Genomic DNA, 23,927 nt, shown 5'->3' with positions numbered 1-23,927 from the left:
GCTCAGTCTTAATTTATTTTAATATCAAACGACAAGACTTACCTATTTAATTCCTCTTTTTGATTTTCTGCAGAACACGTAAAGTATAGTAAGCAAATTAAAATGAATGATTTTTGGTCGTATGATATGATTTTGCATATAACTTATAAATTTCTATGTAATAAGAGTCTTTTTTTTTACAAAATTATTTTTATTAAAATATCAGGGTTAGCAATGATCAAGATGTCTCATTCATTAAGTTAAAAAACTGATATGTATTTTATAAAACTTAATGCTATATCCTGTAAATTTAGAGAAATGAAACTTGAATGTAATAAATAGAAAAATTGCAGTATGTATTCTTTCAAACCTTTTGAATGTATAGTTTGTCATAATTTTCATTGATAATGAAGCTAATACATATTAAAAATTACTCAACAGGGCTGTTACTTAACCCCTCCCCCCAAAAAAACTGTTCGATTGTTTATTTCTTTTCTTTTTCATTTGGAGAAACAAAGTAGTACCAATTTTTTTTCTCTCTTGAATATACATATCATGCATATTGGTTGCATATTTCACATGTGAAATTTTATACAATGATCAAAAATTTTAATTGTTAATACAGTGAATTCGCGATAACTCGAATCTGATAGGACTGACGAAAAACTTCGACATATCGGAAGTTCGACTTACCGTTAGTTTCGGTTTTGGACTTTCAAAATATTGTCGGATTACTTAATTAATGCTTATTTATTAATTACAAATCTTCTAAATGCTTACAATATTTAAGATCATTTTTCTGACAAGCCATTTACGATAAGACTGTTTGAAGCACTTTACGATACCCTGGTCCATCGGCTGCAACTTTGCTGTTGTGTTTGGCGAGAGAAACTGCAAGTTTACTGCTTTCAAATTAGGTAGATCACTATGCGTTGTGCATTTATCCATAAAGAGTATCACTTTTCTTTTTTTAGCGAAGAATTTCCGATCCAATTTTCTTACATAGTCTTCAAATAAAACTGATGTCATCCAAAACTTTTTGTTAGACTTGTAATGCAAAGGATACGTTTTTACATTCTTGAAACATCGGGGATTTCGGTAGTTTCCGATAACAACTAAGGGCAATTTCTCTGTCACAAGCGCATTTCTTCCAACTAGGACAGTCAAATGTTCCTTGCTCATTTTACCCCCTGAGCAGTTTTCATCCTTAAACATCATAGTCTTACTTGGAAGACATTTAAAAAATAAACCCATTTCATCAATATTGAAAACATCATTTTAACTGTATCCTTTAAGTAAATTTGGTAACGTTTCATTTAACCATTGCTCACATACTTCAAGAGGGACAGCTTTAGCTTCTCCATGAAGAGTGGAAAGACATTGTGTGTGTGTTGCAAAGGAAGGGGCAAGATATCAGCTCCTAGGTTTTTTTTTTCTTGCTTTAAAAGATAAAAAAAAATCGAGTTAAAGGGAGTAAAATTCGAGTAATCGAGAATAATTAACATGAAATTGAAGATAAAAGGGTCGGGACCTCATAAAAAAATCGAGTTATAGTAATATTCGAGTTATCGTACTTCGAGTTATAGCGAATTGACTGTAGCATGTATATGTCACAAATGTTTTCTTTCATTCTAGATAAGTAACAGCCATGACTCTTGCAGAATGTTTAAAATAGAATTCTCATTTTTCACCTTTGATATCTTATAGTAAACATTTCTAAACTTTGCTTACATTTTAATCTTTTGAAGTGTTGCATATAGTTAAGAAATTACATCAATTCATTATAAAAACATGATTATCCATTGCTTTTATTCTGGTAGTTTACTTTAAAATATGATGAAAATATGTTTATTTTATATCATTAAATAACATATTATTAAGGGTGATCAAGCGTGTTCTTTTTTAATACACATGAAATATTTTCTCCGTAGGATTTGAGAAATTACAATTTTGCATTCAAAATCAACTCTTGCAGACATTATCTGGTCAAAACCTAGTCCTTATGTTTTCTCCTTATTTTCCCCATAAGCAACTGGAATGAAAAAGCTTAAATTTTTATTTGAATGATAGTTTAACTTTTTAGTTTAAAAGATACTTATTATTAAATTAAAAAATACATACATTTTGGAGAGTGTTATAATTATTTTTTTGTAAGTATATTAACATCCGGTTTTTATCCAATCTGGTCTGATAAAACGGATGATATATTGAATAAATAAATTTTTAAAAAAATCTACCAAATGTTTTCTTAATAAGAGTAATTTCCTTCAAAATTTAATGTTCATCTACTTCTGAATTGTCTGACAATTTCAATTTTCCAATAGATTTTATTTTTTATAATTCAATTGTTTCTTATATTTTGTTCTAATTTATCTCTTTTTTTTAGGCTCCTAATCCTCAACAACTAAAACACTATTATGAGAAAAATGCTAACTTAGCTCCAAGGTATGTGAACTATTCTAAAACTATTTTTAATAACACTTTTTAAACCTTGGTTAAAAAATCTTTGTTCAAATGTAAGATGGCTTAAATTATTTAGCATATTTAACCATGGTTATTGTATATATATACGTATAAATGTATGATAAAAAATTCTGGGACAGCAAAAGGTTTTTTAAAACATTGTCGCCCCATCAATTTTAGATTTGTGAAGTATTACTTAGATTTCGGTTCAAAAATGTTAGATCAATTTGAATCAATATAAGTTGCTTAGTACAAGCATAATAACTTCAAATAAACTTAATATTTATTAAATTTTCTTTACATTTATGAAAATAATTTTTTGGGGTTATCTAGCATCATAAAATATTGTTTTTTTTCCCACTTAGTATGAGTTTGGCTTTGATTAGAAAGGGGTTAAGCTTCTGGCATATTTATTTAACAATAACCTAAAACTTTTCTCATTCAGCATTAAAGGTTAAAGTTAAAAAAAATTCCAATGTAGTTGAATATACTATTATTATTCACGCGTCATGTTACCAATATCTGTACCACGTTAGTTCATGAGCTTGGTGTTATAACTCCATTTCTAGTTTAAAAGTCCAATTTCAAAGTTTTAAAAAAAATCAATTGCTGTTTTTATGTATACTTTTATTTTCTACTCTTTAACTGACAGAAACAAATGTTAAATGCTTCTTAAACTACTTTCAAGCTACAATTTTTATATGACTTACTCTAATATGAGTGCTTTGACACAATTTTTTTAATTAATATTTCAAATTATCAATATACCTTTCAATTTATTTAATGGTCGACCTACATTTAAAATAGTATTTTAACCCAAATTTAACAGCAAATTTATAACTTTATTTATTTGTTTTTACATTTAAGAATAAAAATTTTCTTCATATTTTGATAATCAGTTAACTTAACCATTGTTTTTTTTTTTTTCTTTTTTTTCAGTTTTCCAGCTCATTAAAGTTTTAAAAAAAAATCAATAGCTGATTTTATGGATACTTTTATGTTCTACTCTTTAACTGACAAAAACAAATATTAAATGGTTCTTAAACTACTTTCAAGCTGCAATTTTTATATGACTTACTCTAATATGAGTGCTTTCACACGAGTTTTTTAATTAATATTTCACCTTATCAATATACCTTTCTATTTATTTAACTGTTAACCTACATTTAAAATAGTATTTTAACCCAATTTTACCAGCAAATTTATAATTTTATTTATTTGTTTTTACATTTAAGAATAAAAAATTTCTTTATATTTTGAAAATCAGTTAACTTAACCATTGTTTTAGTTTTCTAGCTCATTATTTAATGACCATTCAAAGTACAATTTAGTTCAACATTTATTTTACATAATATTTTTTGAAAGTTACAATATTTACTCTTTTTTTTTAACAAAAACTTTACATAGAAATTTTTAGGCATTTATAAAAAAGATGTATTGTATTTGTAGCATACCAAATGGAACATCACCTGAATTAACAGACTTACTGTTGCATTTAATGAAAAGAGATGCCAAAGACAGAATGGATGTTGGTAGGGATTTTATAATTACTCTCTATTGTTTTGTTAATTTTTGAAGATATTTTTCTTTTTTAAATTCCTTTTTTTGCACTTAATTAAAGCCATCCGTCTTATCTGGGCTGTACTTCCTTTTTTGGAGAGAATTCATTTATTTTTCTTCTTTACACACACACACACAATAAATTCAGTATTTATATCATTTGGTTACAGTTCAATTTTTTATTACTTAAATTTTATAAAGTTTAATTAATTAGTTATAATTAATTGAATGTAATTTAGTTTTAATTAATTTATGTATTAATACAAGCAATATCAAATTGTCTTAAAAATTTAAAGAAGTTTATCCATGTGTTTGTGACTATTAGAAATGTCTTATATCTGAAAATTTTACGTAATATACAGTGAGGGCAACTTGCAATGCATACATACTATTAAAACAAGTTTTTTATTTACTTACTATTGTGATTTTTCCAAATGTCAGATGTAAAATATTTTGCATGCTGTAAGAAGAGGACAATTTGCACAAATACCAACTATTAAACTGAGCTTGTATGTATTTTTGTGACATATCCAAATTTCCAAACATGTTAAAAATCAAAAGTTGATTAAGCTGATTTTTGAAGCAGTTCCGTATGTTTGTTCTAAATGTACTATTCTTTTAATAGGAATAGTTTTTTAATGTTTTAAAAAATGTGATCTGATGCTGATTTTTTAAAAATCTTTTTCAGAGGAGTTGTACAACCATCCATTTCTGAAAGCACTTCCTCGCAGTAGTAAGTATTTATGGCTTATAATAGAATTCTGTGTCAAAATTATATTAATCCAATTTTTTTAAATCAACTTTCTGAGGCCGATGTTTATTTTTTAACCTCCTTTAATAAATGCTGTTAAAAACGATTTTTAAAATTTTTTATTTTATTCTAATATTTTATTAAAATTTATTTTTTGGCCTTTTTGTACTTAATAACATTATTATAGTTTTAATGTTATTATTATTTTGAAATTTTTTTATACAATCCTGTAAAGTTAAGAATTTTTCTTGAAACATGACATATCTACCCCACTGTTATCTTTACAATCTAAGTAAATAAATCCTCTTATTCCTTGCTGTAGACATACAAAACATTCGTAGTTGTTCTGTATAATGCATTACTTAATGTTAGAACTTTTACATTATATCACGTTTTTTCGAAATAAAAATTTATGTCTATAATTTTGTATTTTCTTTTTGATCAGGTTCTCCAGTACCTGTTCCTATAAGGCGATCAGTGTCTCCTTGTACCCCTACTTCTCCTTATAGTTCTTCTGCTACTCACAGCTGGGAAAGGGAGGTGGGTGGTGAAGATATGGCCCAGAGTAACTCCTCCCTCTCACCCTCACTCAATAACTCAGAAGAACAGAGATATTCCCCACCCATGGCCATTGAACAGGTAATACTATTTTCCAAAAATTATATTAAAATCAAACCAGGGTTTTTCCATGATTTTTTACTATGGTTTAGTTCAGAGCTCATAGTAGAAGAAATTTTCTGGAGCCAGAAAAAATTACTCTGCCTAGTTAAAAGCTAGGTCCGCAGTAGATCAGCGGTTTTCCAAATTTTCTGGTTATGAAACCTTAATATGATTGACCTCCTTTTGGCAAAACCCTGACTTGAACTAATCAAATATATTGAAAAAAATTTTAATTTTATGAGCTATCTTCCGTGGATTCAGAGATCTAGAAATCGGTTGTTCAACAATCTAAAAGCATTTTTTTTTTTTTGGTTGCATCTTCTCAATTATTTTGGCATTATACAACATTCAACAAATATTCAACTTAATGTTTTACTATCCTCATTTTAGGGTTTGCTTAATCTATAAGTTGAAAAAGTAGAAAAATGTGTTGAAATTTGAAACACATAGTAAATTAATAAAATTTTTTGCTACTCATCTTTATTAAAATGTATATTGAAAAAAAAAATAAAAAAACTATTTGTGTTACTGTTACAAGAAAAATTTAAATTTTAATGAAATATAGGCAAGGGTCTTCAAAATTATTGAAATTCAGAACGTTATTTAGTAATAAGTAGATTATTAACTAAACATTATCTTATAAGTAGAAATCGGTTGTTCAACAATCTAAAAACATATTTTTTCATCTCACTTATTTCAGTAAATATTTATACAACATTCAACAATTATTCAGCTTAGTGTTTTACTATTCTCATTGAGGTTTACTTACACTATAAGTTGCAAAATTTGTTAAAATTTGAAACACAAAGAAAAATAATAAATGTTTTTGCAAACTATCTTTATTTGAAAGAAACTATTTGTGTTATTATTACAAAAAAAATTTAATTTCTAAGAAAATATATTTAACTTTAATGGTATTATAAATTTAGTACTCGGCAAGGATCTACAAAGTTATTGAAATTCAGAATGTTATTGAGTGATAAGTAGATTATTAACTAAACATTATCTTATAAAGTAGTCGAGTTAAATGGTGAACAAATTTAATGTATAGACAATTGCATACAAGCTAAAATAATATTAAAAGCCTGGATAGTATTCAAACATTCTTTTTTTTTAAGTAATTTCAATAAGACAAATACTATCAGGGTTTTCTGATTCAAAGTATTCACATTAGTGAGAAAATAGTTTTAAAAATTATTCTAGTCAGATTTTAAGTAAAAAAAGATAAATAAATAAATACTTCTTTCAAAAACATTCAAATTTTTTTAAAATTTATGAGAAACAGATTAATTAAATTAAAACAGAAATAATGAAGAATATTCAGCTATAATTTTTTAGGTTCCGGTGAACTAGGCCCCTAAGATTTGAAGATCCATGAACAATAATAAGTATAGGTTTGTCCAACTACAGCAGTTTTTTATGACACCAAACTTAATTTAAATATATTGTGACAAGCAAATTTTTATCTATGGTGATATTGTTTTAATAAACAAATATTTGTGTTAATATTATGTTACTACTTATATTTACAATTATATCTTTATAATATTATAATCTTATTTTAGGATTTTGTTGTTGTACCTTCAAATATTCCTGATGAATCAAAATTAGGTAAGTTTTGTTTTGTAGCAGTAACTAAATTGCATAATTGTAATAGTAAAAAGAAATTTTTCGTAAAATTACCATGATATTTGCTTTAAAAAATTAGCTTTCATAGTTTAAAAATCAATGTTCTTACAGAAAGAATTTTTTTTTTCCTCCATTGCCCAGTAAGCTTTCAATGTTTTATTTCCTTGATTATTTTCTTTCCATTACAAAATGTCCCACCTTTTATAATGAAATTCAGGCATTGCTGTTGCCACTGACAAGATACAAACTCTGGTCTTTTCCAAAGTTAATGTTAAAAGTTTTCTATCATTAAAACATTTTAAATTTATTTATAGCATTACATATTAAATCCTAAAACTAGCGTATTAAGGGATCACAGTACCCTTGCAACATTTTTTTTTTTTAAATAAAGGTATAATCATTCATATTTTGGATGCTGTACATGCTCATTTAGCTTATAATCAATAATTTATCTTCAAAAAATAGTTAAATTATTAACTTTTAAAAATTTAAAAAGAAATTGAAAAAATAAATTTTTTTAAATCTCTAAGACTTTTTTATTTTAACATATTTTCAAAATAGTGCTTACAGTATTCATCTTAACAATTTTGTCCATTCATTTGTTGATATATCAATTAGAACATTTTTACAGATTATTTAGTAAAAAAGGTAGAAAAAAAAGGTTAAAAATTCCTGTTAGGTATGTATAACACATTGTAAAAATTGTAACACGTCATACAATGCTTATTCCATGCACATTTTAAATAACTGTATTATACTTAAGATAAAAAAGTTTACTTCAAAGCTTTATCTTAAATAGAAAAAATTCCTTAGGGATTTAATTAAATTTAAAACACAAAATTATTATCTATGAGAAAAGACACTTTAAAGTTTGTCTGCTGTTCAAGTTTCTGTTTTAGAACAATCTAAAATCATTCATAACTTTTTTTTAAAATGTAGATAGAGCGATGATTTTTTTTCAGTGCATTTGAAATAGTTTGAAGTTTTATTATAAGCAGTAAGAAAAATATGGATATTTTGATCATTTCTTGGGTACTGTGACCCCTTAAAATAATTATTTTAATTGTAAATATATCATATTTTAAAAAAATGTCATTGTTTACTTTTTATCATATCTTTTCAATTTTTATTGTTAAAAAGAACAATAAAAAAATTAGATTTCTTTTGAACAAAGTTTAAATTTTTGTGTTATTGAAAATTTAATTTTTTGAATAGCTTTAAGGAATTTTTGATTGATTCATATTGCAATTTGACATGTTTTACAAAAGATTTATGGAAATAAGAATATTTTATAAGAAATGTCACTTCATATATATTAGAACAAAAAAAAAAAAAAGAATATGGATTTATTGCTGCAAAAAAATTTGACTATTAATTTATATTTAATAAATAGTTTTTTCTTGTTTCAATAAAATTATCAGTTGAAATTTTTTGATTATGTTAATTATCTTGGGCTGAGTTATCTTGAGCTTTTAAATTAAGAGGTTGAAGAAAAATGGATTAATGGCATTATAAAATGAATAATTGAAATTTCTGAAACTAAATGTCCTTTTAAACTTTTTATAATAAGTTAAAATATCTCAAACTTTTTTTGACTCTTTGCATATATCTTAAGCATTTCCTAGTGAAAGTTTTTATTAATTCTTAATACGTATTTAATGAAAGTGATGATTAATTTCTCATAATTATTTTAGGTGAAAATAAAAATAGCCATCTCAAACACCAACTTAGTGATCCAAATGTGTAAGTTATTTTAAATTTTTCTTGGCAAAATAGTTTTATGGTTTAAATGAAATAATGGAATTTAATGGTTTTTTCAATAACTTTTACTTTTTTGACAAAATAATCATTTTAATGGAATAAATTAATTTAATAAGTAACAGAGTAATTGTTACTTTTTTGATGAAATAATTTGACAATTTTTTTTCAGTTTTTCCTCATGTATAATGTTTTTACTTCATAGATGCATTTAAATTCAATTACTTAATATAAATTTTTTTGAAATACAATTAAAATAATTATATGTCTTGACAATCGAGTAAAAAAGTTATTTTTCAGAAAGTATGCATTTTTTTAAAAAAAGTTTTGTGATAACAAAAACAATATTATTTGTTTTGTCTTTATTTTTAAGTTGACTGCTTACAAATCTATTGAAAAGGCAACTACACAGTGACTGTCCGTAAAATAACATTCTATATGAATTTGATCATAATTTATCATGACTCTTCACTTTGTTGTGCCAAAGTAAACCGATATTAACTAATGTGTAACTGCGTGTGCGGCATTTGTTTTAAAAAACTGACTTAGTAAGTAAAAGTAACTTAACTAAAAGTAAAGCAAAGATTTTTTTATCCGGAAACTACACAACCTGAATAAGTCTGACTAGTTTTGGAATTAGAAATAACTCACTATAGAGTTCTAAATTATTGAAAATTACCCAAAGTTTTATATGATTGTAGAATTTTTCGTTATGGATCGTCAATTCGTAAAACTACTTTTTTTTTTTTTTTTTTGCAAAACTGCTCTTTAATTGCAGGATGTTTAACTTTATATTTAATTGCACACGTTTTATTGATGAGCAATATTTCGAAATGAGTTAAAAAAAACTTACAAATTACTAAAATAGAAAAATCTTACTCTAGAATGCATCAGAATAAATGTGATTTTAATATGTTTTAAGTTAAATGAATCTAAATTAAGTAATCACTACTTTAATAAGCTTACAAAATAAAAGAAATTTATTCAAAAATATGAAATGGCTAACTACAGTGAAACTTATTAAGTGCAACCGCTCTCTGTTACGAGAAAAATCAGTCATTGAAAGGGGTGGTTGATCCTCGAATGATCTACATTTTCCGAAACAATTTACCCAAAACTATATTTAAATTTCAGAAACATATTTAAATTTGTGGCTAAAATAATTACATTAAAAGTCACACTTAGTATTCATAAGAGAACATTAAAGACACTGTATACGACATTATTTGTAAATTGCTGTGTTTTATTTAAACCAATAAATGGTAATTAATATTTATCTCTTTTTTTTATTTTTTTCAATCCCTACTTTAGTTCACACTCTTCCTATATCATGTTCAAATTTTCAATCGTTAATAAAATACTTTTTATTTGTCCACTCAAGTTCAAATACACTTTTTTGAATTTGTAGTGGGTGACACTTGATGTAAATACAGTTTTTTCAAACATTAATTCATTTATTAAATAGGGATGAGCGAAGAACGAAATGCAATTTTCTGATTGGTTAAACATTAGTATTGTTTTAAATTTTACTTTAAGCAATTCAGTTTTTCACATATTTAAAAAATAACATCAGTGATGATTTCTAACATATAGCTCTATCTGAACCAAAAAATTTGTTTATTGCGCACATTTAACTATTTAATAATTTTTTATTCTCTGTGTCAGATAAATTCAATAAAGAAGATTTCATGGTAGCACGTGTGGTCCATTTCACCAAATTTATACTTTTACAGTTATCTGATACCACGTGCCTTTTATCTTTTCAATTCCTACTATTAATTCACACTCTCCCTATATATATATTTAAGTAACTTGTTCAAATTTTAAATCATTAATGAAATACATTTTATTAATTCATTGATTAAATTTTATTAATTAATTTTAGTTTTATATGGGAGAAAAAATTTTAATTACTGAATAAAAAGTAACTAAAATAAAAAAAATTCTTTGTTAACCTAATCTGGTATTCACTATTTTTATATTACTTGTTTTTAGTTCACCTTCAAAAATTCCTGTCACCAACAAAGCATTCAAGAAAGCTATGCACGGAACTAATATCAATCTGGCAGCTAAAGCCGTTAAGTATCAAATGATGCAGGTATCATCGGAGAGTGATGCTGCTCAAGCATCCTCCAATATGCAGATCTCAGAGAATATTGGGGACAGCCATTTAGCGGATGCTGTTCCTGTTCCGACTCAGAAGAATGCATACAAAGAGAGCCTCCGGAACACAGCAGGATCCTCCCCACTCGATGGATATGAATTTTCAAAGACAATGCTTTCTCCTGGGACATCTCCTACTTTGAAGGTTTGGATTTTTCTGAAATGTCTAAGAGAGGAGGGGAAAGTAGTGGTTTCTTTGATCTTAGAAATTTTTTTTACAATGAGTAAGGAGACATTTTGAATAAAAAAATTTTAAAAAAATCAAAACAACATAACTTATTTTGTCTGTAAAACATCTAAAGTTAACAATTTGTAAGGTCTAATATTTGAGGGGGAAATACTAGGACTTCATGATAAAATAGTGTTAAAGACTTGATTAAACTTTTAAAAGCTACCTAAAATGCAGTTTTTAAAACAGCTTAAAGAAATTAAAATTTAAAAGTACTTTTTAATTTAAAAATTATTAGTTTTTAATAATACTTTTATTTTGTATTTACGTACCAATTATCAAATAATATGAAAATGTTATGAAATTATGTATATTAAAATTTGCTATTAATTTCAGGATTCTGTCCCTCTTTACACAGAAAGGAATCGAAAAGATTCAACTAACTCTTCTGGAAGTGATCCTTTCCGAATAACAGACTTAAGCTCAATGACTCCACCTTCAGGTACTCTACTATGAAGTTTTCTTTATGAATCAGGGGTTATTGTATTCCAGGTTTTTTATATCAGTTTTCCAGGTCTTAAAATAGAAGCATGCAATTTTTGCACAAATATCACAAAATTCTACTTATCTCAAGACCATTGCTGTGAATCAAAAACTTAAAATCGAACAAAATTTTTAAGCTTTTTCTAAATCCCGTTAACGAGACGTTCACGTGAAGAATTACTTCATATGTGATTTTTTTGCAAGTTTGATTCTTTTGGTTTAACAGATTTTTGCCATTTTGAATATTTGGAACTGCGTCAGAATCTGGTAGTATTGCGATGCTTATTTGCATGCTCTGACAGTCAGACTGCTCTCTCTAATCACTATCGAGGTGTAAATTCACTCGTGTGGGAGTGTTTCTCGGCCTCTGTGACCTCTCTACTCATAACAAGGTATATTTACATTGGATACCTGAACATGTGAGCATTCTTGGAAATCAGTTAGCTGACGAAGCAGCACAGAATATCTCCCACATTATTCAAGCTCTATGGCAAAATTGCCCATGAGCAAGGGCGCAACTCGAATGGTCAGAGGCAAACTAAAGAGCTGTATCGTGACTGTCCTAGTGTATGACAGAAAGAGCTTCTTAAGTTAAACAAGAACAGTTTGAGAAGATCATTGGTCTTCTCACTGAATACTACACTATCAGAAGAATGGGTATTGAATCTGATTCTCTTTGTCGAGATTGTCATCTTCAGGAGGAGACTTCCTGACATATACTTTGTGATTGTGAGGTCTATTCCACTCAAAGATTTGAGCATTTAGGGCACCATTGCATTAAGGCCTGGGAACTGCAAGATGTTCGTTGAACTTCATTTCTGCTATAAAGCTTTGTTATTAATCATGATATAGGGTTAGGGTGCAATAGACCTCAGGTCGATTTGCAGTGCTCCTTGGAGCTGCCCAATCTCTTAAGTAATAATATTAAGTCATATATTTGAAATGCGGATTGCAAAATTACATTATCTTATTATTAGTAGAAAAAAAGTTTTTAAAAATTATGGAACAGTTTTTCTATATCTCTCCTCTTCTGCTTGGATGACAGCCTTACATTTTACGTTCTGTAGGGCAAATATCAATCATTAAATTACTTATGTGAACTGAGCAATATGATTAGAAGCATACTTAACATATTCTTCGTGCATCCACAACCCCTCTAAATTCTGTTGCGAATGAAAGTCTTCATATACATTTTTCAGTGACATTCTTTACTTATTGTTCAAAACAATAGAATCATTGTTCGAGTACTTAATTACTAAGCATATATTTTTATATCTACAGAAATATTTACCAATAGTATTAAATTGTTGCAGAAGTAAGATGCAGTTTTTTATTTTACAGTTCAATTTACGATTGGGACGCCCCCAACTGGAGGTAGACTTCGAAGCTTTAGCGGCAGCACCCCTCCTCCCGCTGGTTCAGGCAGGCAAACGCCCACAAGTTGGCGTCATCAAGCTGCAGCGCCACAGAATTATTCAACATCACCTCTTCGAAGATCTGGTATGTTTATATTCTTTCGTTTTTTTAAAATAAGCTCGGAGTTGTTGATTTCATTTTCTTTCATTGGTCATAGTACTTTTTACTATATATACAGTGCTGATAATTCGTAAATTATGTTCCATTAGTCGCCCTTCAAAGGTTTTGTGGTTTGCTCCTCATGTATTATAACTCCTCATGTAAGTGTATTACTGATTTCCCTCAAATTCACCACAGCTGGAAACAATTTACCTAAAGAGAATTTTTCTCTGTGCTGATGAATCATAAGTTATGTTTCAATTTTCCATGAGTCTTCTTTGAAAGGTTTTTATGGTTAGCTTATTGTGTAATACAAATATAGAGATGTAAGTTAATACCACTCAAATTTACCACAGAATTTTTCACAAATTCTTTTCACTTTGGATTCAATTAATCTGTTAGTACATTTAGAGCTCGAAGTTGGCCACAAATTCCTTTAATTTCTTTAAATTTTAAAAATTTATATAAATGTACAGAAATATTTGATTTTCTAAATTTTTGTTGAAATGGTATGAATAAATAATAAATAAAATGTAAATACTTTATTTAAAAAAATATTTTCAAATTACAAAAAATACACATAAATTTTGTTATACACCATGTTGCATAGCATATAATGAAGACAGAAGTTAGAAGGCATTTTTTTAAATATTTGGATTTTAGTAACTGATATGCATTCCAAATATGTAATGTTGAAACATGTATCATGTAGTTTCATCTAGACACAAATTCTAGAATTATCCTGGTTTCAGGAAATAAGACTCGTTTACATATCCAAAGAGAACATTTATTTACACCAAACACAACAGATTCCACACCCCCAGCTTGTTCTCTTTAAATACAGCTGTTTGAAGAAGATTACGTAAAAAGTAAATATCAATTCCACGTCACAGAATTTATACTGTGAAGATCGGGACCACTTCAGTTCGATTAACGAGAAATAATGAACGATACGGCAACGACGCCACAGGGTTCCCCAACGCAATCTGGAAGACAGTCACACAGAAAATTTCACGTGGTTAATCAGGGTTTCCACTCCACGGGAAAATACAGGGGACTTAAAAGTCCCCTAAAATAACAGGGAATTTTGACTTTTTTCTTTACAAACTGTGAAAATACAGGGAATGTTGTTTCTTATTTTTGTTATTTAAAAAATTGTGACCGCTCAAAGCATAATCTATGAGATATTTAAGAATGATATTTCAGCTTTACTAATCTACTTCATTTACTATAGCATTATTTAAGTATGTTCAGCTATTTTTCCAGCAATTAAAACTAATAAATAAAGTTAGCTCACAGAAGAGCATGGTGATTGTGTTTTTCCTCTTATTATATTGCATATATTATATACAGTGAGAACACATGGAATTTTTTTTCCAGATTTGAGTGGCAACCGTGTTAATTTTTATCTCAGAGAGCTGAAATGCGGGCTTCAATCTATCTATGCCAACACATGATTAAGTTTTACTCGTTACTTGTATTTTTTTTCCCTTTTGTTCACTTATTTAAAATATTCACTTCTTCATACTGTATCACTTATATCGAAACACCTTTTTTTATTATTTTTATTAAAGCAGTTTTTTTATTTATTTTTTTTTTTTTTGTCCTTTGAGAAACAAAGAATACAATGTTGAATTCTGATTAATTTTTACTCGTTATTTGTATTTTTTTCTTTTGTTGTTTTTTTTTATGATTTTATTTATAATTTTTAAATTCTTTTGACTACACTATTCATATCTCCAGGGTCAACACCTCCTACCAATTATTGCAACCCCTACCCAACTTCTGTTTCACCAGTTAGCTGCAGGGACATGAGGAGATGCGAAAATCGCAGAATTGAGCATTCTGCTAACCGATGTTTAGATTTCAGGAATATATCAGGAGTGGGCAGAGCCATGACTCTTCCTGAATTCAGTACAAGAGATGTTTGGCCAAGTATGCAATATTTTTCAACACCATTCCAACACATTTTTTTTTTTAATTTGAGTAATGCACTTAAGTGGATTATGTTATTTTTATTAATGTTTCATTAATGTATCTGATATACATTTCTTAACTAATATTTTTTATTTGAATATATCATATTGGGCCAAATACCTTTAAATTATTAACACATAGCTGCTAACATGGATAGGAATAAATCCAGTAGATTTTACAAAATAACATGAATTCCGTGATAATTGTTGCATAATGTACTAAATATTTTAAACAAAGGGAATTTTAGGGATTTTTATAGTCATCAAAATAGAGAAATTACAATTTTTTCCAGTTATGTTTGACATTAAGCATACTTAAAACGTTTTGTATTATGTTTACTCATAATTTTGAATATTAATAGGCATTTAATTCTTCTAGGATAGTTAAAGAATTTTTTTTAATTAAAAAGAGAGTTTTGAATAAAAGTAAACTGAACTTTTTAGAACAAAAAAAGTTTTGAATGTATTAGTGATACTTATTTAGTATTACTAATACATTCAGTGACTGTATTAGTAATACTTATTTAAATATTCGTGCAAGCAAGCAATAATCTGTGCAAAACTTCTATTTCAATAGGGAGTTTTTTAGGAAACTTACTAATTTTAGGGAAATTTCTAAAATGTACTAAAACCAGAAGAATTTTAATTAAACCTGTAAGACCAGGAGAAATTGGCAAAATCCAGTAGTCTTCTGGAAAATCCAGTAGAGTTGGCAGCTATGTTAACATTTATTAAAACTTTTCAAAACAGCATTGAGCAAAAACGAGAGTTACTCATATCTGAAAAAAAAGAGAGCCTTCACTCATCAAACTGTTAGGAATATTATGAAAGGAAAATGTAAAATTGAATGATGAATGTGGAAAATAAAGAAGGAAAAAAAAAGATCAAAATCAAATATTTCCAAGCAGATAAAAAATATATCTTTTTTATTTTCAGTGTTGTATTTATTCATAAATTTTCTAAAGAATCCATTTTGGAATGTCATATTACTTGGAAAAAGATTTTAACGTCTTAAAATTTAAAAACTTAAATAAAATCAGAAATGCAGAGAGTGTTTTGAAAATTTAAACACTTCTTGCAAAGAGACATACTTAAAAATATATTCATTACAACTTGATGAGGGAAGAATAATTCTTTTACTCATTTTTCTACAAAATTTCTTCTTAAATGTGAAAATTACAAGAAATCAGAACTCAGTAATTTTAATAAGACATAATTGGCCAACTATATTATGTCATCCATAAGTTTTTGCACCAAATTACTCGTTACATAAAATTGCAGAATTGGCTCTGCTGTTAGCTGATATTTAAATTCTAAACTAGTATCTCCTGGTTGAATACTTATCACTATATATCTAGAGATAAATTTGGAAATGACTGTGTCAACATAACTCATCTTAAAATTAGTACTGTCTTCCTATCAAGAAAACTCCACCATACTCTCACATTGAGTGTTATATGTGTAAAAAGAAGGTCACTTTGAATTTGATCAGGATTGGTCAATTGTTAGATATGAAAATTGCTGAAATTGGTACCTTGCCAGTTGATGTTAATATCCCAGAAACATATCTCCTAGAGCCGCTTTTGGGGTAGGCACGACTCTTTATTTCGGTACTATTCTATTATCGAGAGAACTATGTGAGTCCTTCATGTTTAAATCAATAGTATTACTTCTGTGTGGTTATATAATCTTATTTAATTTAAACTTTGCTTATCAACATTCTATTATCTTCATTCCATTACGTTTCTTGAATAATGTATTTAAAATAGCTAATTTCAATGTGTTATAAATTATTTTCAATATTTTATTTTTTTCTTTCCCTTTTTTCATGCTAAAGCCTGTTTTATGCAACTACAGTGAAACCTCCCGGAAAGACCACCTCTATGTATCGGCCTTATCTATTTACGACCACTTTTGGGAGGCACTGAACTTTTTCCATAGATTTTGTGATAGATTCAAGAAATATATAGATAATAGATTCAAAATTCAATTCTACCGTAGATTCAAGAAAACCTTTAAAAGAGGCCATTAAAACCTCTCCCAGCGACTGGGCAAACCTCTGTACCAAATACGAAAAAGGTTAAATAAGGAAACACTAAAAAATAGCAAAACAGAAAATTTAACAAAACAAATAAGTGGATTAAAGTAAATTCAAACTGTTTGCATGAGACTCTTATTTAGCGAGCTCTCTTTCACAATAAAACTTCATGCTACAGTCAGAGTGCTCTATAGACAATGTTATTAATGGTTTAACTTTTAGAGTTGAAAGTTATTTTAGATAAAACAAGCATCGCAAACAAACACACCTCTTCTCATCTTTTAAAGCTTACTGATTTTTATGATATGAAATGAAATGCAAGCTTAGACAAAAAACATAATTGTCTCTTTTAAATAGCTTTATCATTCATATTTGGTAAATTTGTTTCTACACATAATTTTATCAGTTGGGATCATTTTTATGGATGCTAAATTTAGTTCATCGATTCGTCTTTTCACTACTCCAACAGAAGTGGTATTTCCGTCTCAAGAAAATTTCACTGACTGCAATTAAAATCGTTTACAAAAAATCATCTACCTTCAATAAAAATTTTGAAGTCAATTTAGGTAACCTATGAGAACGATCAACTGTAGAATGGTGAGTGGTCGCTCCCGAGAGGTTTCACTATATTGGAACTGTTACGGTCCAGTATATACTGTTACATCTCCAGGTGTTTTATTTGGGTAGCAGTGCTTGTCAAATCAATCTGCAGCACAAACTTCATAAATCCTCTTATGTCTGAAGCTTAAGCACTGTCAAGCAATGATTATTATTGTAAATTTAAACTTAACATAACATTGTGTACAGCGAAATTTTAACATATAATGCAAACAAAATTATGCAAGTTGATTAATTTTTTTTTAATTAACAGTTTTATACACTTTTAAATTAATGGAATAGTGAGAATTTAATCGCTCCCTTTAGCAATTATTTTTGGAAAAAAATCAACATATTTTTTTTTTTATTTCATTAATAAATACAAGGAACTAAACCGTAACATAATACACCAGTTTTAAGTTGAAATTTAAATTTTTTTATGTGTAAAAAGCATTTAATTTACCATCAGTTACTATCCTGAGTCATCTCGGGCGAAGAAAAAAGTTAAAATATTAGTCTTTGTATATGTTCACATCTTCATAATCTGAAAAATCGTTTTTTGCTTCCAGTCAAGTAAAAATGTGATTAAACAAAACGTGCTTACAAATTCTGCTTTCGGGATAGTAAATATTTGTAATTTATGTATACCAGAGTTAACTCTGGACAATCAGGGAAGCGGTTAAGGAACAGTATAAATACCCTACAAACAGTTAACTAGAGTTTTTGTAAATTGATCATTATTTTTTAAATTATTCTTGTTTCAAAATTTCCATTAAAAAAATTTTTTTTTAGAATTTTTAAAAATTAAATTTTTTAAACTTACTTATCTGCAGATTTTACAAACAAAGTTTGTTACTAACGTTAATGATCTGGAGCAAAATGAGTAATTGTATAGGAATCAAAAGTTATTTTCTTGTTTTGCCTCTCAATAATTTTTTCTATTTCTTTTTTTTTTTTTTTTTTTTTTTTTTTTTTCAAAAGGGAAAAAAATCAGCAGCACTCACTGCCCTGCTGAAATGTATCTGTTTCCGAATTTGCAAGCAATTTCATGTTTAAAATTTACAGGGTGCGTAGCGTTTTTAAAAAGTGCTTAAAGGTGCTTATTTTCAACTTTCGTAATTTAAAAGCCCTTAAAGGTGCTTTTTTCATTGGGTGTTTTTAAAAATGCTTAATTTTCACTTTTCGAAAAAGAGATTTTTTTCTTTTTCTTTACCATGTCGATTTTTGCCACGTACTATGCAAAAGAGTGGTTTTCACATTGTTTTATTCAAAGTTTTCACAATTCATTGAAACACAATGCATTTAGGCTTACCTTTGGTTGGTCCGTAGCGTATGAAAGCACCAATCCTATTACATGCTTGATGAAACATTTAGTCCCTATGTGTGTCAATTGAATTGAGTTCGGTGAGATTATTGCACTCTCATGTGTAACTCTGCTGCAAATTCCCTCTGATTTCGAACCGAAAAACCTCTTATCTTTTTATAATGACTAATATAATCAAGAAAAGAGTTCTTTGTCAGAAACTAGTTATTTTATCATGATCACGTAAAGTCTTTAGAAATTATTTTGTTGATGTATATAGTACTTAAAAATGCTAAATGAGTGCTTAAAAAGAACTTAAAGGTGCTTATTTTTTGTTATAAAATTTGGCTACGCACCCTGATTTAACCCACTGGCGGTTAAGGAAATGGTCAAAATTGGGAGAATGTTTCTCCCCTACACACAGTTCCCCTATCAGTTAACATGGGAAAACCGGTTTTGCTATGCAGAGAAGACTGCAGGTTAAAATGCGACTTTTTACGTGCAGAACCGTCAGTGGGTTAAAATAAATATTGATATGAGTGAAATGTTGATTATCCCGAGTTAATTCAGATATGTATAAATTGCAGATATTTATTGCCCTGAGAAAACTCGGCGTAGCAGAATTTGTTAGTATGCTTTATTTTATCACGTTTTTACTCGGACAGAAGTTAAACTTTTTTCATTTGCTTGAGATAAATCAGGATAATAAACTGATGGTAAATGTTTTTTATACATAAAAAATTTAAATTTCAGCTTAGAACTTGCGTGTTATGTTTAATGTTAGTTCCTTGTATTTATTAATGTAATTTAAAAAAATCGGTTTGGGAAGCGATTAAAGACTAACAATGTGCACACTATTTTAGTCCTGTTATTATTCATTCCGACATCATTTCTCAATATTGACAGTTATTATAAAAGCATCTTAAAATGTAATATAATACTATAATAAAATACAAATGAATTATTGCAGGTGGAAGAATACCTGAAGCTGAAGGCTTAAATTTCATCCAGAGGTCGGGTAGTTCAGGCAGACTAAGTGATACTAATCTTCTTATGGGTCATTTTGCCTTAAGTGGTAATGGAGGTAGGGTGTTTTCTTCCATATAAAAGAAAGCGTCACTGCCTTTAATAAAAATGAAAAAAACTGATACTTCCATTAAATACTAAAAAAATAATTTATGCTTTGAACAAGTTAAAACTTTTTTTCTCTTAATTTATTTTGTCATATTTTTATTCTGATACTAATCTTCTAAGTGATACTAGTCTTTTCATGGGTCATTTTGCCTTAAGTAGTAATGGAGGTATGTTTTTTTTTCCTTATAAAAGAAAGTGTGACTGCATTTAATAAAAGTATCAGTTTTTTTTTTGTTTTCTTTTTAAAAACTGATACTTCCATTAAATACTAAAAAAATATTCTATGCTTTTAACAAATTTTTTTTCTCTAGATTAATTTATCAGATTTTTATTCTGAAAAGGTTTCTATCAAACTTTAAAAGTTATTAATTGTAGTGTGAAAACTAGTTGATTTTTGGTCTTTAATTTTCCGGGGGGAAAGACATTTGATGTTTTGAGTATTGGATAATTTCAAAATGTTGTGCCTTTAACTGTTTTCTTAATAAATTATACTTTTTAAAAATAAGTGAATTTGCAAGTTTTTTCTCCCCTTAAGTGCCTTCAATCAATTCAAATCGATATTCACAAACTTCATGTGAAGGAAAGAATTTTTTTAAAAAACTCTTAATGAGGTAGTAAGCTGTTATACTTAATTTAAATATAATATCTTACTCTGTTCATTCTAACTGATAATGAAAGATTCTATATCATTGCCTACCCAAAGAAGTATTCAGTGATGGTGAAAGCACCTCATGAGTGTGGGGCTCTCTCCCACCCTGTATTCGTGTGTGTATATGTATAGCACAACAAATACAAAAAGAGAAAAACGAAAAAAATCAATAAGTTTTATTTACTGTGCACAAGCTACAAGTTTATAGAACTCAGAAAATAAGCTCAAAATGTAGAGAAAACATGGAGAGAGAAAAATGACAGAATAATGAAAAAAGAGGGGAAAAATATATGTATTTTTTGAGTGCTCCTCACACTGTTGTATTGATATATTTTGCTTTGGTTATATTGATATAATATTAGAAAGCTCTCCTTTTTGCGGGTATAATCGTGTGAGCTGATGAAGAATTATATATTTCTTTCTTTTTTTCATTATTCTGTAATTTTTCCATGTTTTCTTTAGATTTTGAACTTCATTATGTAAACTTCATTCATGTAAATTTATTTACACAAATATTGAGCGAAAAATTGTCATCTTAGAAGGAGCTGTATCTTATAATCTATAAAATATGAGGGGGCTTAAGTCCCCTAGCCCCCCCCCCTCGGTTCCACCGTCCTTGATAGTGTTAAAAGTAAGAAAATATTTTTGACAAATACTCATTTCATGTTTCATTTAATCAGTGGTGTGCAAAGATGTTTGAAACAAACTCCTCTGTTTTATGTTCTATTCGATACATCGAATAGATTCTCTACTAAATGTGGGCTCTATTAGATATAGTGCAATTAACCCTCCTGGCGTCAAGCCCGTTATATTACGGGCTTCATTTCCTTGCTAAAAGCGGCTTGCCCGTGTTTTCACGGGTTCACGATCTGCCTCTGGAGCGGCGAACCCGTCTTTTTCTCCTCTAGAATATTTCCTTCCCCCTCAACCTCCTACTGCTCACAAATTGAGAGGCGTATAAGCTGTCATCGTAAATCACTCACTGTGCTATAGTATTTCTGTTTGAATAGATGTGAATATTTTGCATTCTTTTTGATTTTTGAACCCCCACTCAAACTAAAAGTTTACCTTTAATAAACAGGTTATTTTTTTTTTGTTCAACTTATTCGATAGATTTAATTTTATTCAATATTTATTGCTTAATTTATTATACTAAATCTTTAAATGTTTTAAATCGTTTTGTATTTTTAAATTTCAAATAATTTTCGAAAATTCATTTAATTTTAGTGTAAATTGCAGCAAATTATTTCTTCTCTAAATAATAATGTAATATTTAATGAACTAATTTATGAATTTTTAATATTACCAATTTTCTATAATATTTAACTAATTAAGTTAAAGTAATTAATTGTTTTTTAAAAAAATTTTTTTTTTTTTTGCTTACAAAATATATTTCAAAACAATTCTTGCAATTGAAGTTAACTCTAAAAACATTCTCTCCTCTTCATGTAATGTTCTGGACTTTCTCAGCGTTTGTCTAAAATCCCGTCACCTATGACACTAGTTTTATTTGTACTTTAGTTTAATGATATTGAAACATTTTCATGGATAGAGAGGAAATCGAAATTCTTTTCATTTGGAAATACGTTTTATTAAATTAGTAAAATTACAAGCTGTTAAAACTCCAAATAACTAAGTGAGTTTCAATATACCAAATATTTTTTTTTCATCCAAGCAAATAATCAAATGAATTGTAAATTTTTATGTCACTCACATTACGATATACATTTTAAAGAAAACGATTTATAGCTTGTTTTAGTAAAAACAAATAAGTTTAGTAATAAATTTAAATTTTCTTAATAAATTATATTAAAAAAAATTACAAGCTGTTAAAACTCCAAATAACTAAGTGAGTTTTAATATACCAAATATTTTTTTTCCATCCCCACAAATAATCAAATGAATTGTAAATTTTTTGGTCACTCACATTACGATATACATTTTAAAGAAAACGATTTATAGCTTGTTTTAGTAAAAACAAATAAGTTTAATATTAAATTTTCTTAATAAATTATATAAAAAAAAATTACAAGTTGTTAAAACTCCAAATAACTAAGTGAGTTTTAATATACCAAATATTTTTTTTTTCATCCAAGCAAATAATCAAATGAATTGTAAATTTTTATGTCACTCACATTACGATATACATTTTAAAGAAAACGATTTATAGCTTGTTTCAGTAAAAACAACTAAGTTTAATAATAAATTTAAATTTTCTTAATAAATTATGTAAAAAAAAATTACAAGTTGTTAAAACTTCAAATAACTAAGTGAGTTTTAATATACCAAACATTTTTTTCCATCCTTGCAAATAATCAAATAAATTTTAAATTTTTTATGTCACTCACATTACGATATACATTTTAAACAATCCGGAATTTGAAAGTTGTTGATAACGAGGGTGAATACAGTGTTGATTAAAAATAAAATCTTGGTAACAAATACCAAATGCACCGAAATGACCTTACTTTCCACTCCCCCTAATATTCCATTAATTTAACACAATCAAGTTAAGTATTACAGTACTGTCATTCGTACTAGAATATTCATCTATTGACGGTCTAAATACAAAAGTAAATGATACTTCTAGTTACGTGATGATCTTGTTAAGTTATTGAAATCGTTTTTAGAAGTTTCATTTGAAATGAGCAATAAACAAGCTTTATTGTGATGTAAATATAATCTAGACTCCGCTTATAAGTGTTCGGATGAAGTGAGTTTCGCCTATCGCTTTCTTTTCTATTTATGATCAAAAATACTATGAAAGATGATCTAAAAGAAATGGACGTACTGTAATAAGCAGAACGTGTTGCATTAAGTTAGCGAAATGTGAAATGCAGAGAAGATTTGTCACTGTATTTTCTGAGATTCTTTTCGAGAAATTCTCGACTGCAAGAAAATAATAAAACTTAAAATAAGAGCTTCAATAAATTTAGGATGAATAATAATAATATTTGGGAATAAATATGAAAGACATGATGTTTTTTTTTTTCATTCTTAGGAATTGTATATCTTTGAATTCATAAATGACGGTGTAATT

At 27.7% G+C, this 23,927-nt stretch overlaps 1 protein-coding gene across 8 annotated transcripts in view; it reads left to right on the top strand.

Moving 5' to 3' along the window:
- Atg1 (serine/threonine-protein kinase unc-51-like protein Atg1) overlaps positions 1 to 23,927 on the top strand; it is a 98,122-nt gene that overhangs the window by 54,685 nt on the left and 19,510 nt on the right. For 4 of the 8 annotated variants that reach the window (XM_087164703.1, XM_087164702.1, XM_087164701.1 and 1 more), the window contains exons 9-19: positions 2,366 to 2,424; positions 3,892 to 3,974; positions 4,691 to 4,735; positions 5,199 to 5,392; positions 6,979 to 7,024; positions 8,737 to 8,785; positions 10,796 to 11,108; positions 11,529 to 11,634; positions 13,017 to 13,175; positions 14,934 to 15,125; positions 20,075 to 20,188. In XM_087164703.1, the coding sequence (XP_087020829.1) occupies positions 2,366 to 2,424; positions 3,892 to 3,974; positions 4,691 to 4,735; positions 5,199 to 5,392; positions 6,979 to 7,024; positions 8,737 to 8,785; positions 10,796 to 11,108; positions 11,529 to 11,634; positions 13,017 to 13,175; positions 14,934 to 15,125; positions 20,075 to 20,188 (1,360 nt within the window). The remainder of the gene's footprint in view (positions 1 to 2,365; positions 2,425 to 3,891; positions 3,975 to 4,690; positions 4,736 to 5,198; positions 5,393 to 6,978; positions 7,025 to 8,736; positions 8,786 to 10,795; positions 11,109 to 11,528; positions 11,635 to 13,016; positions 13,176 to 14,933; positions 15,126 to 20,074; positions 20,189 to 23,927) is intronic. The other 4 variants (XM_087164707.1, XM_087164706.1, XM_087164705.1 and 1 more) reach the window with 1 other exon arrangement.

The sequence above is a fragment of the Parasteatoda tepidariorum genome, chromosome 5 (genome assembly GCF_982258835.1).
Source record: "Parasteatoda tepidariorum strain Cologne lab strain chromosome 5, Ptep-v5.0, whole genome shotgun sequence".
Lineage (NCBI taxonomy): Eukaryota > Metazoa > Arthropoda > Arachnida > Araneae > Theridiidae > Parasteatoda > Parasteatoda tepidariorum.
The sequence above is the reverse complement of the archived record's forward strand: the minus strand, read 5'-3'. Positions and strand labels throughout refer to the sequence as shown.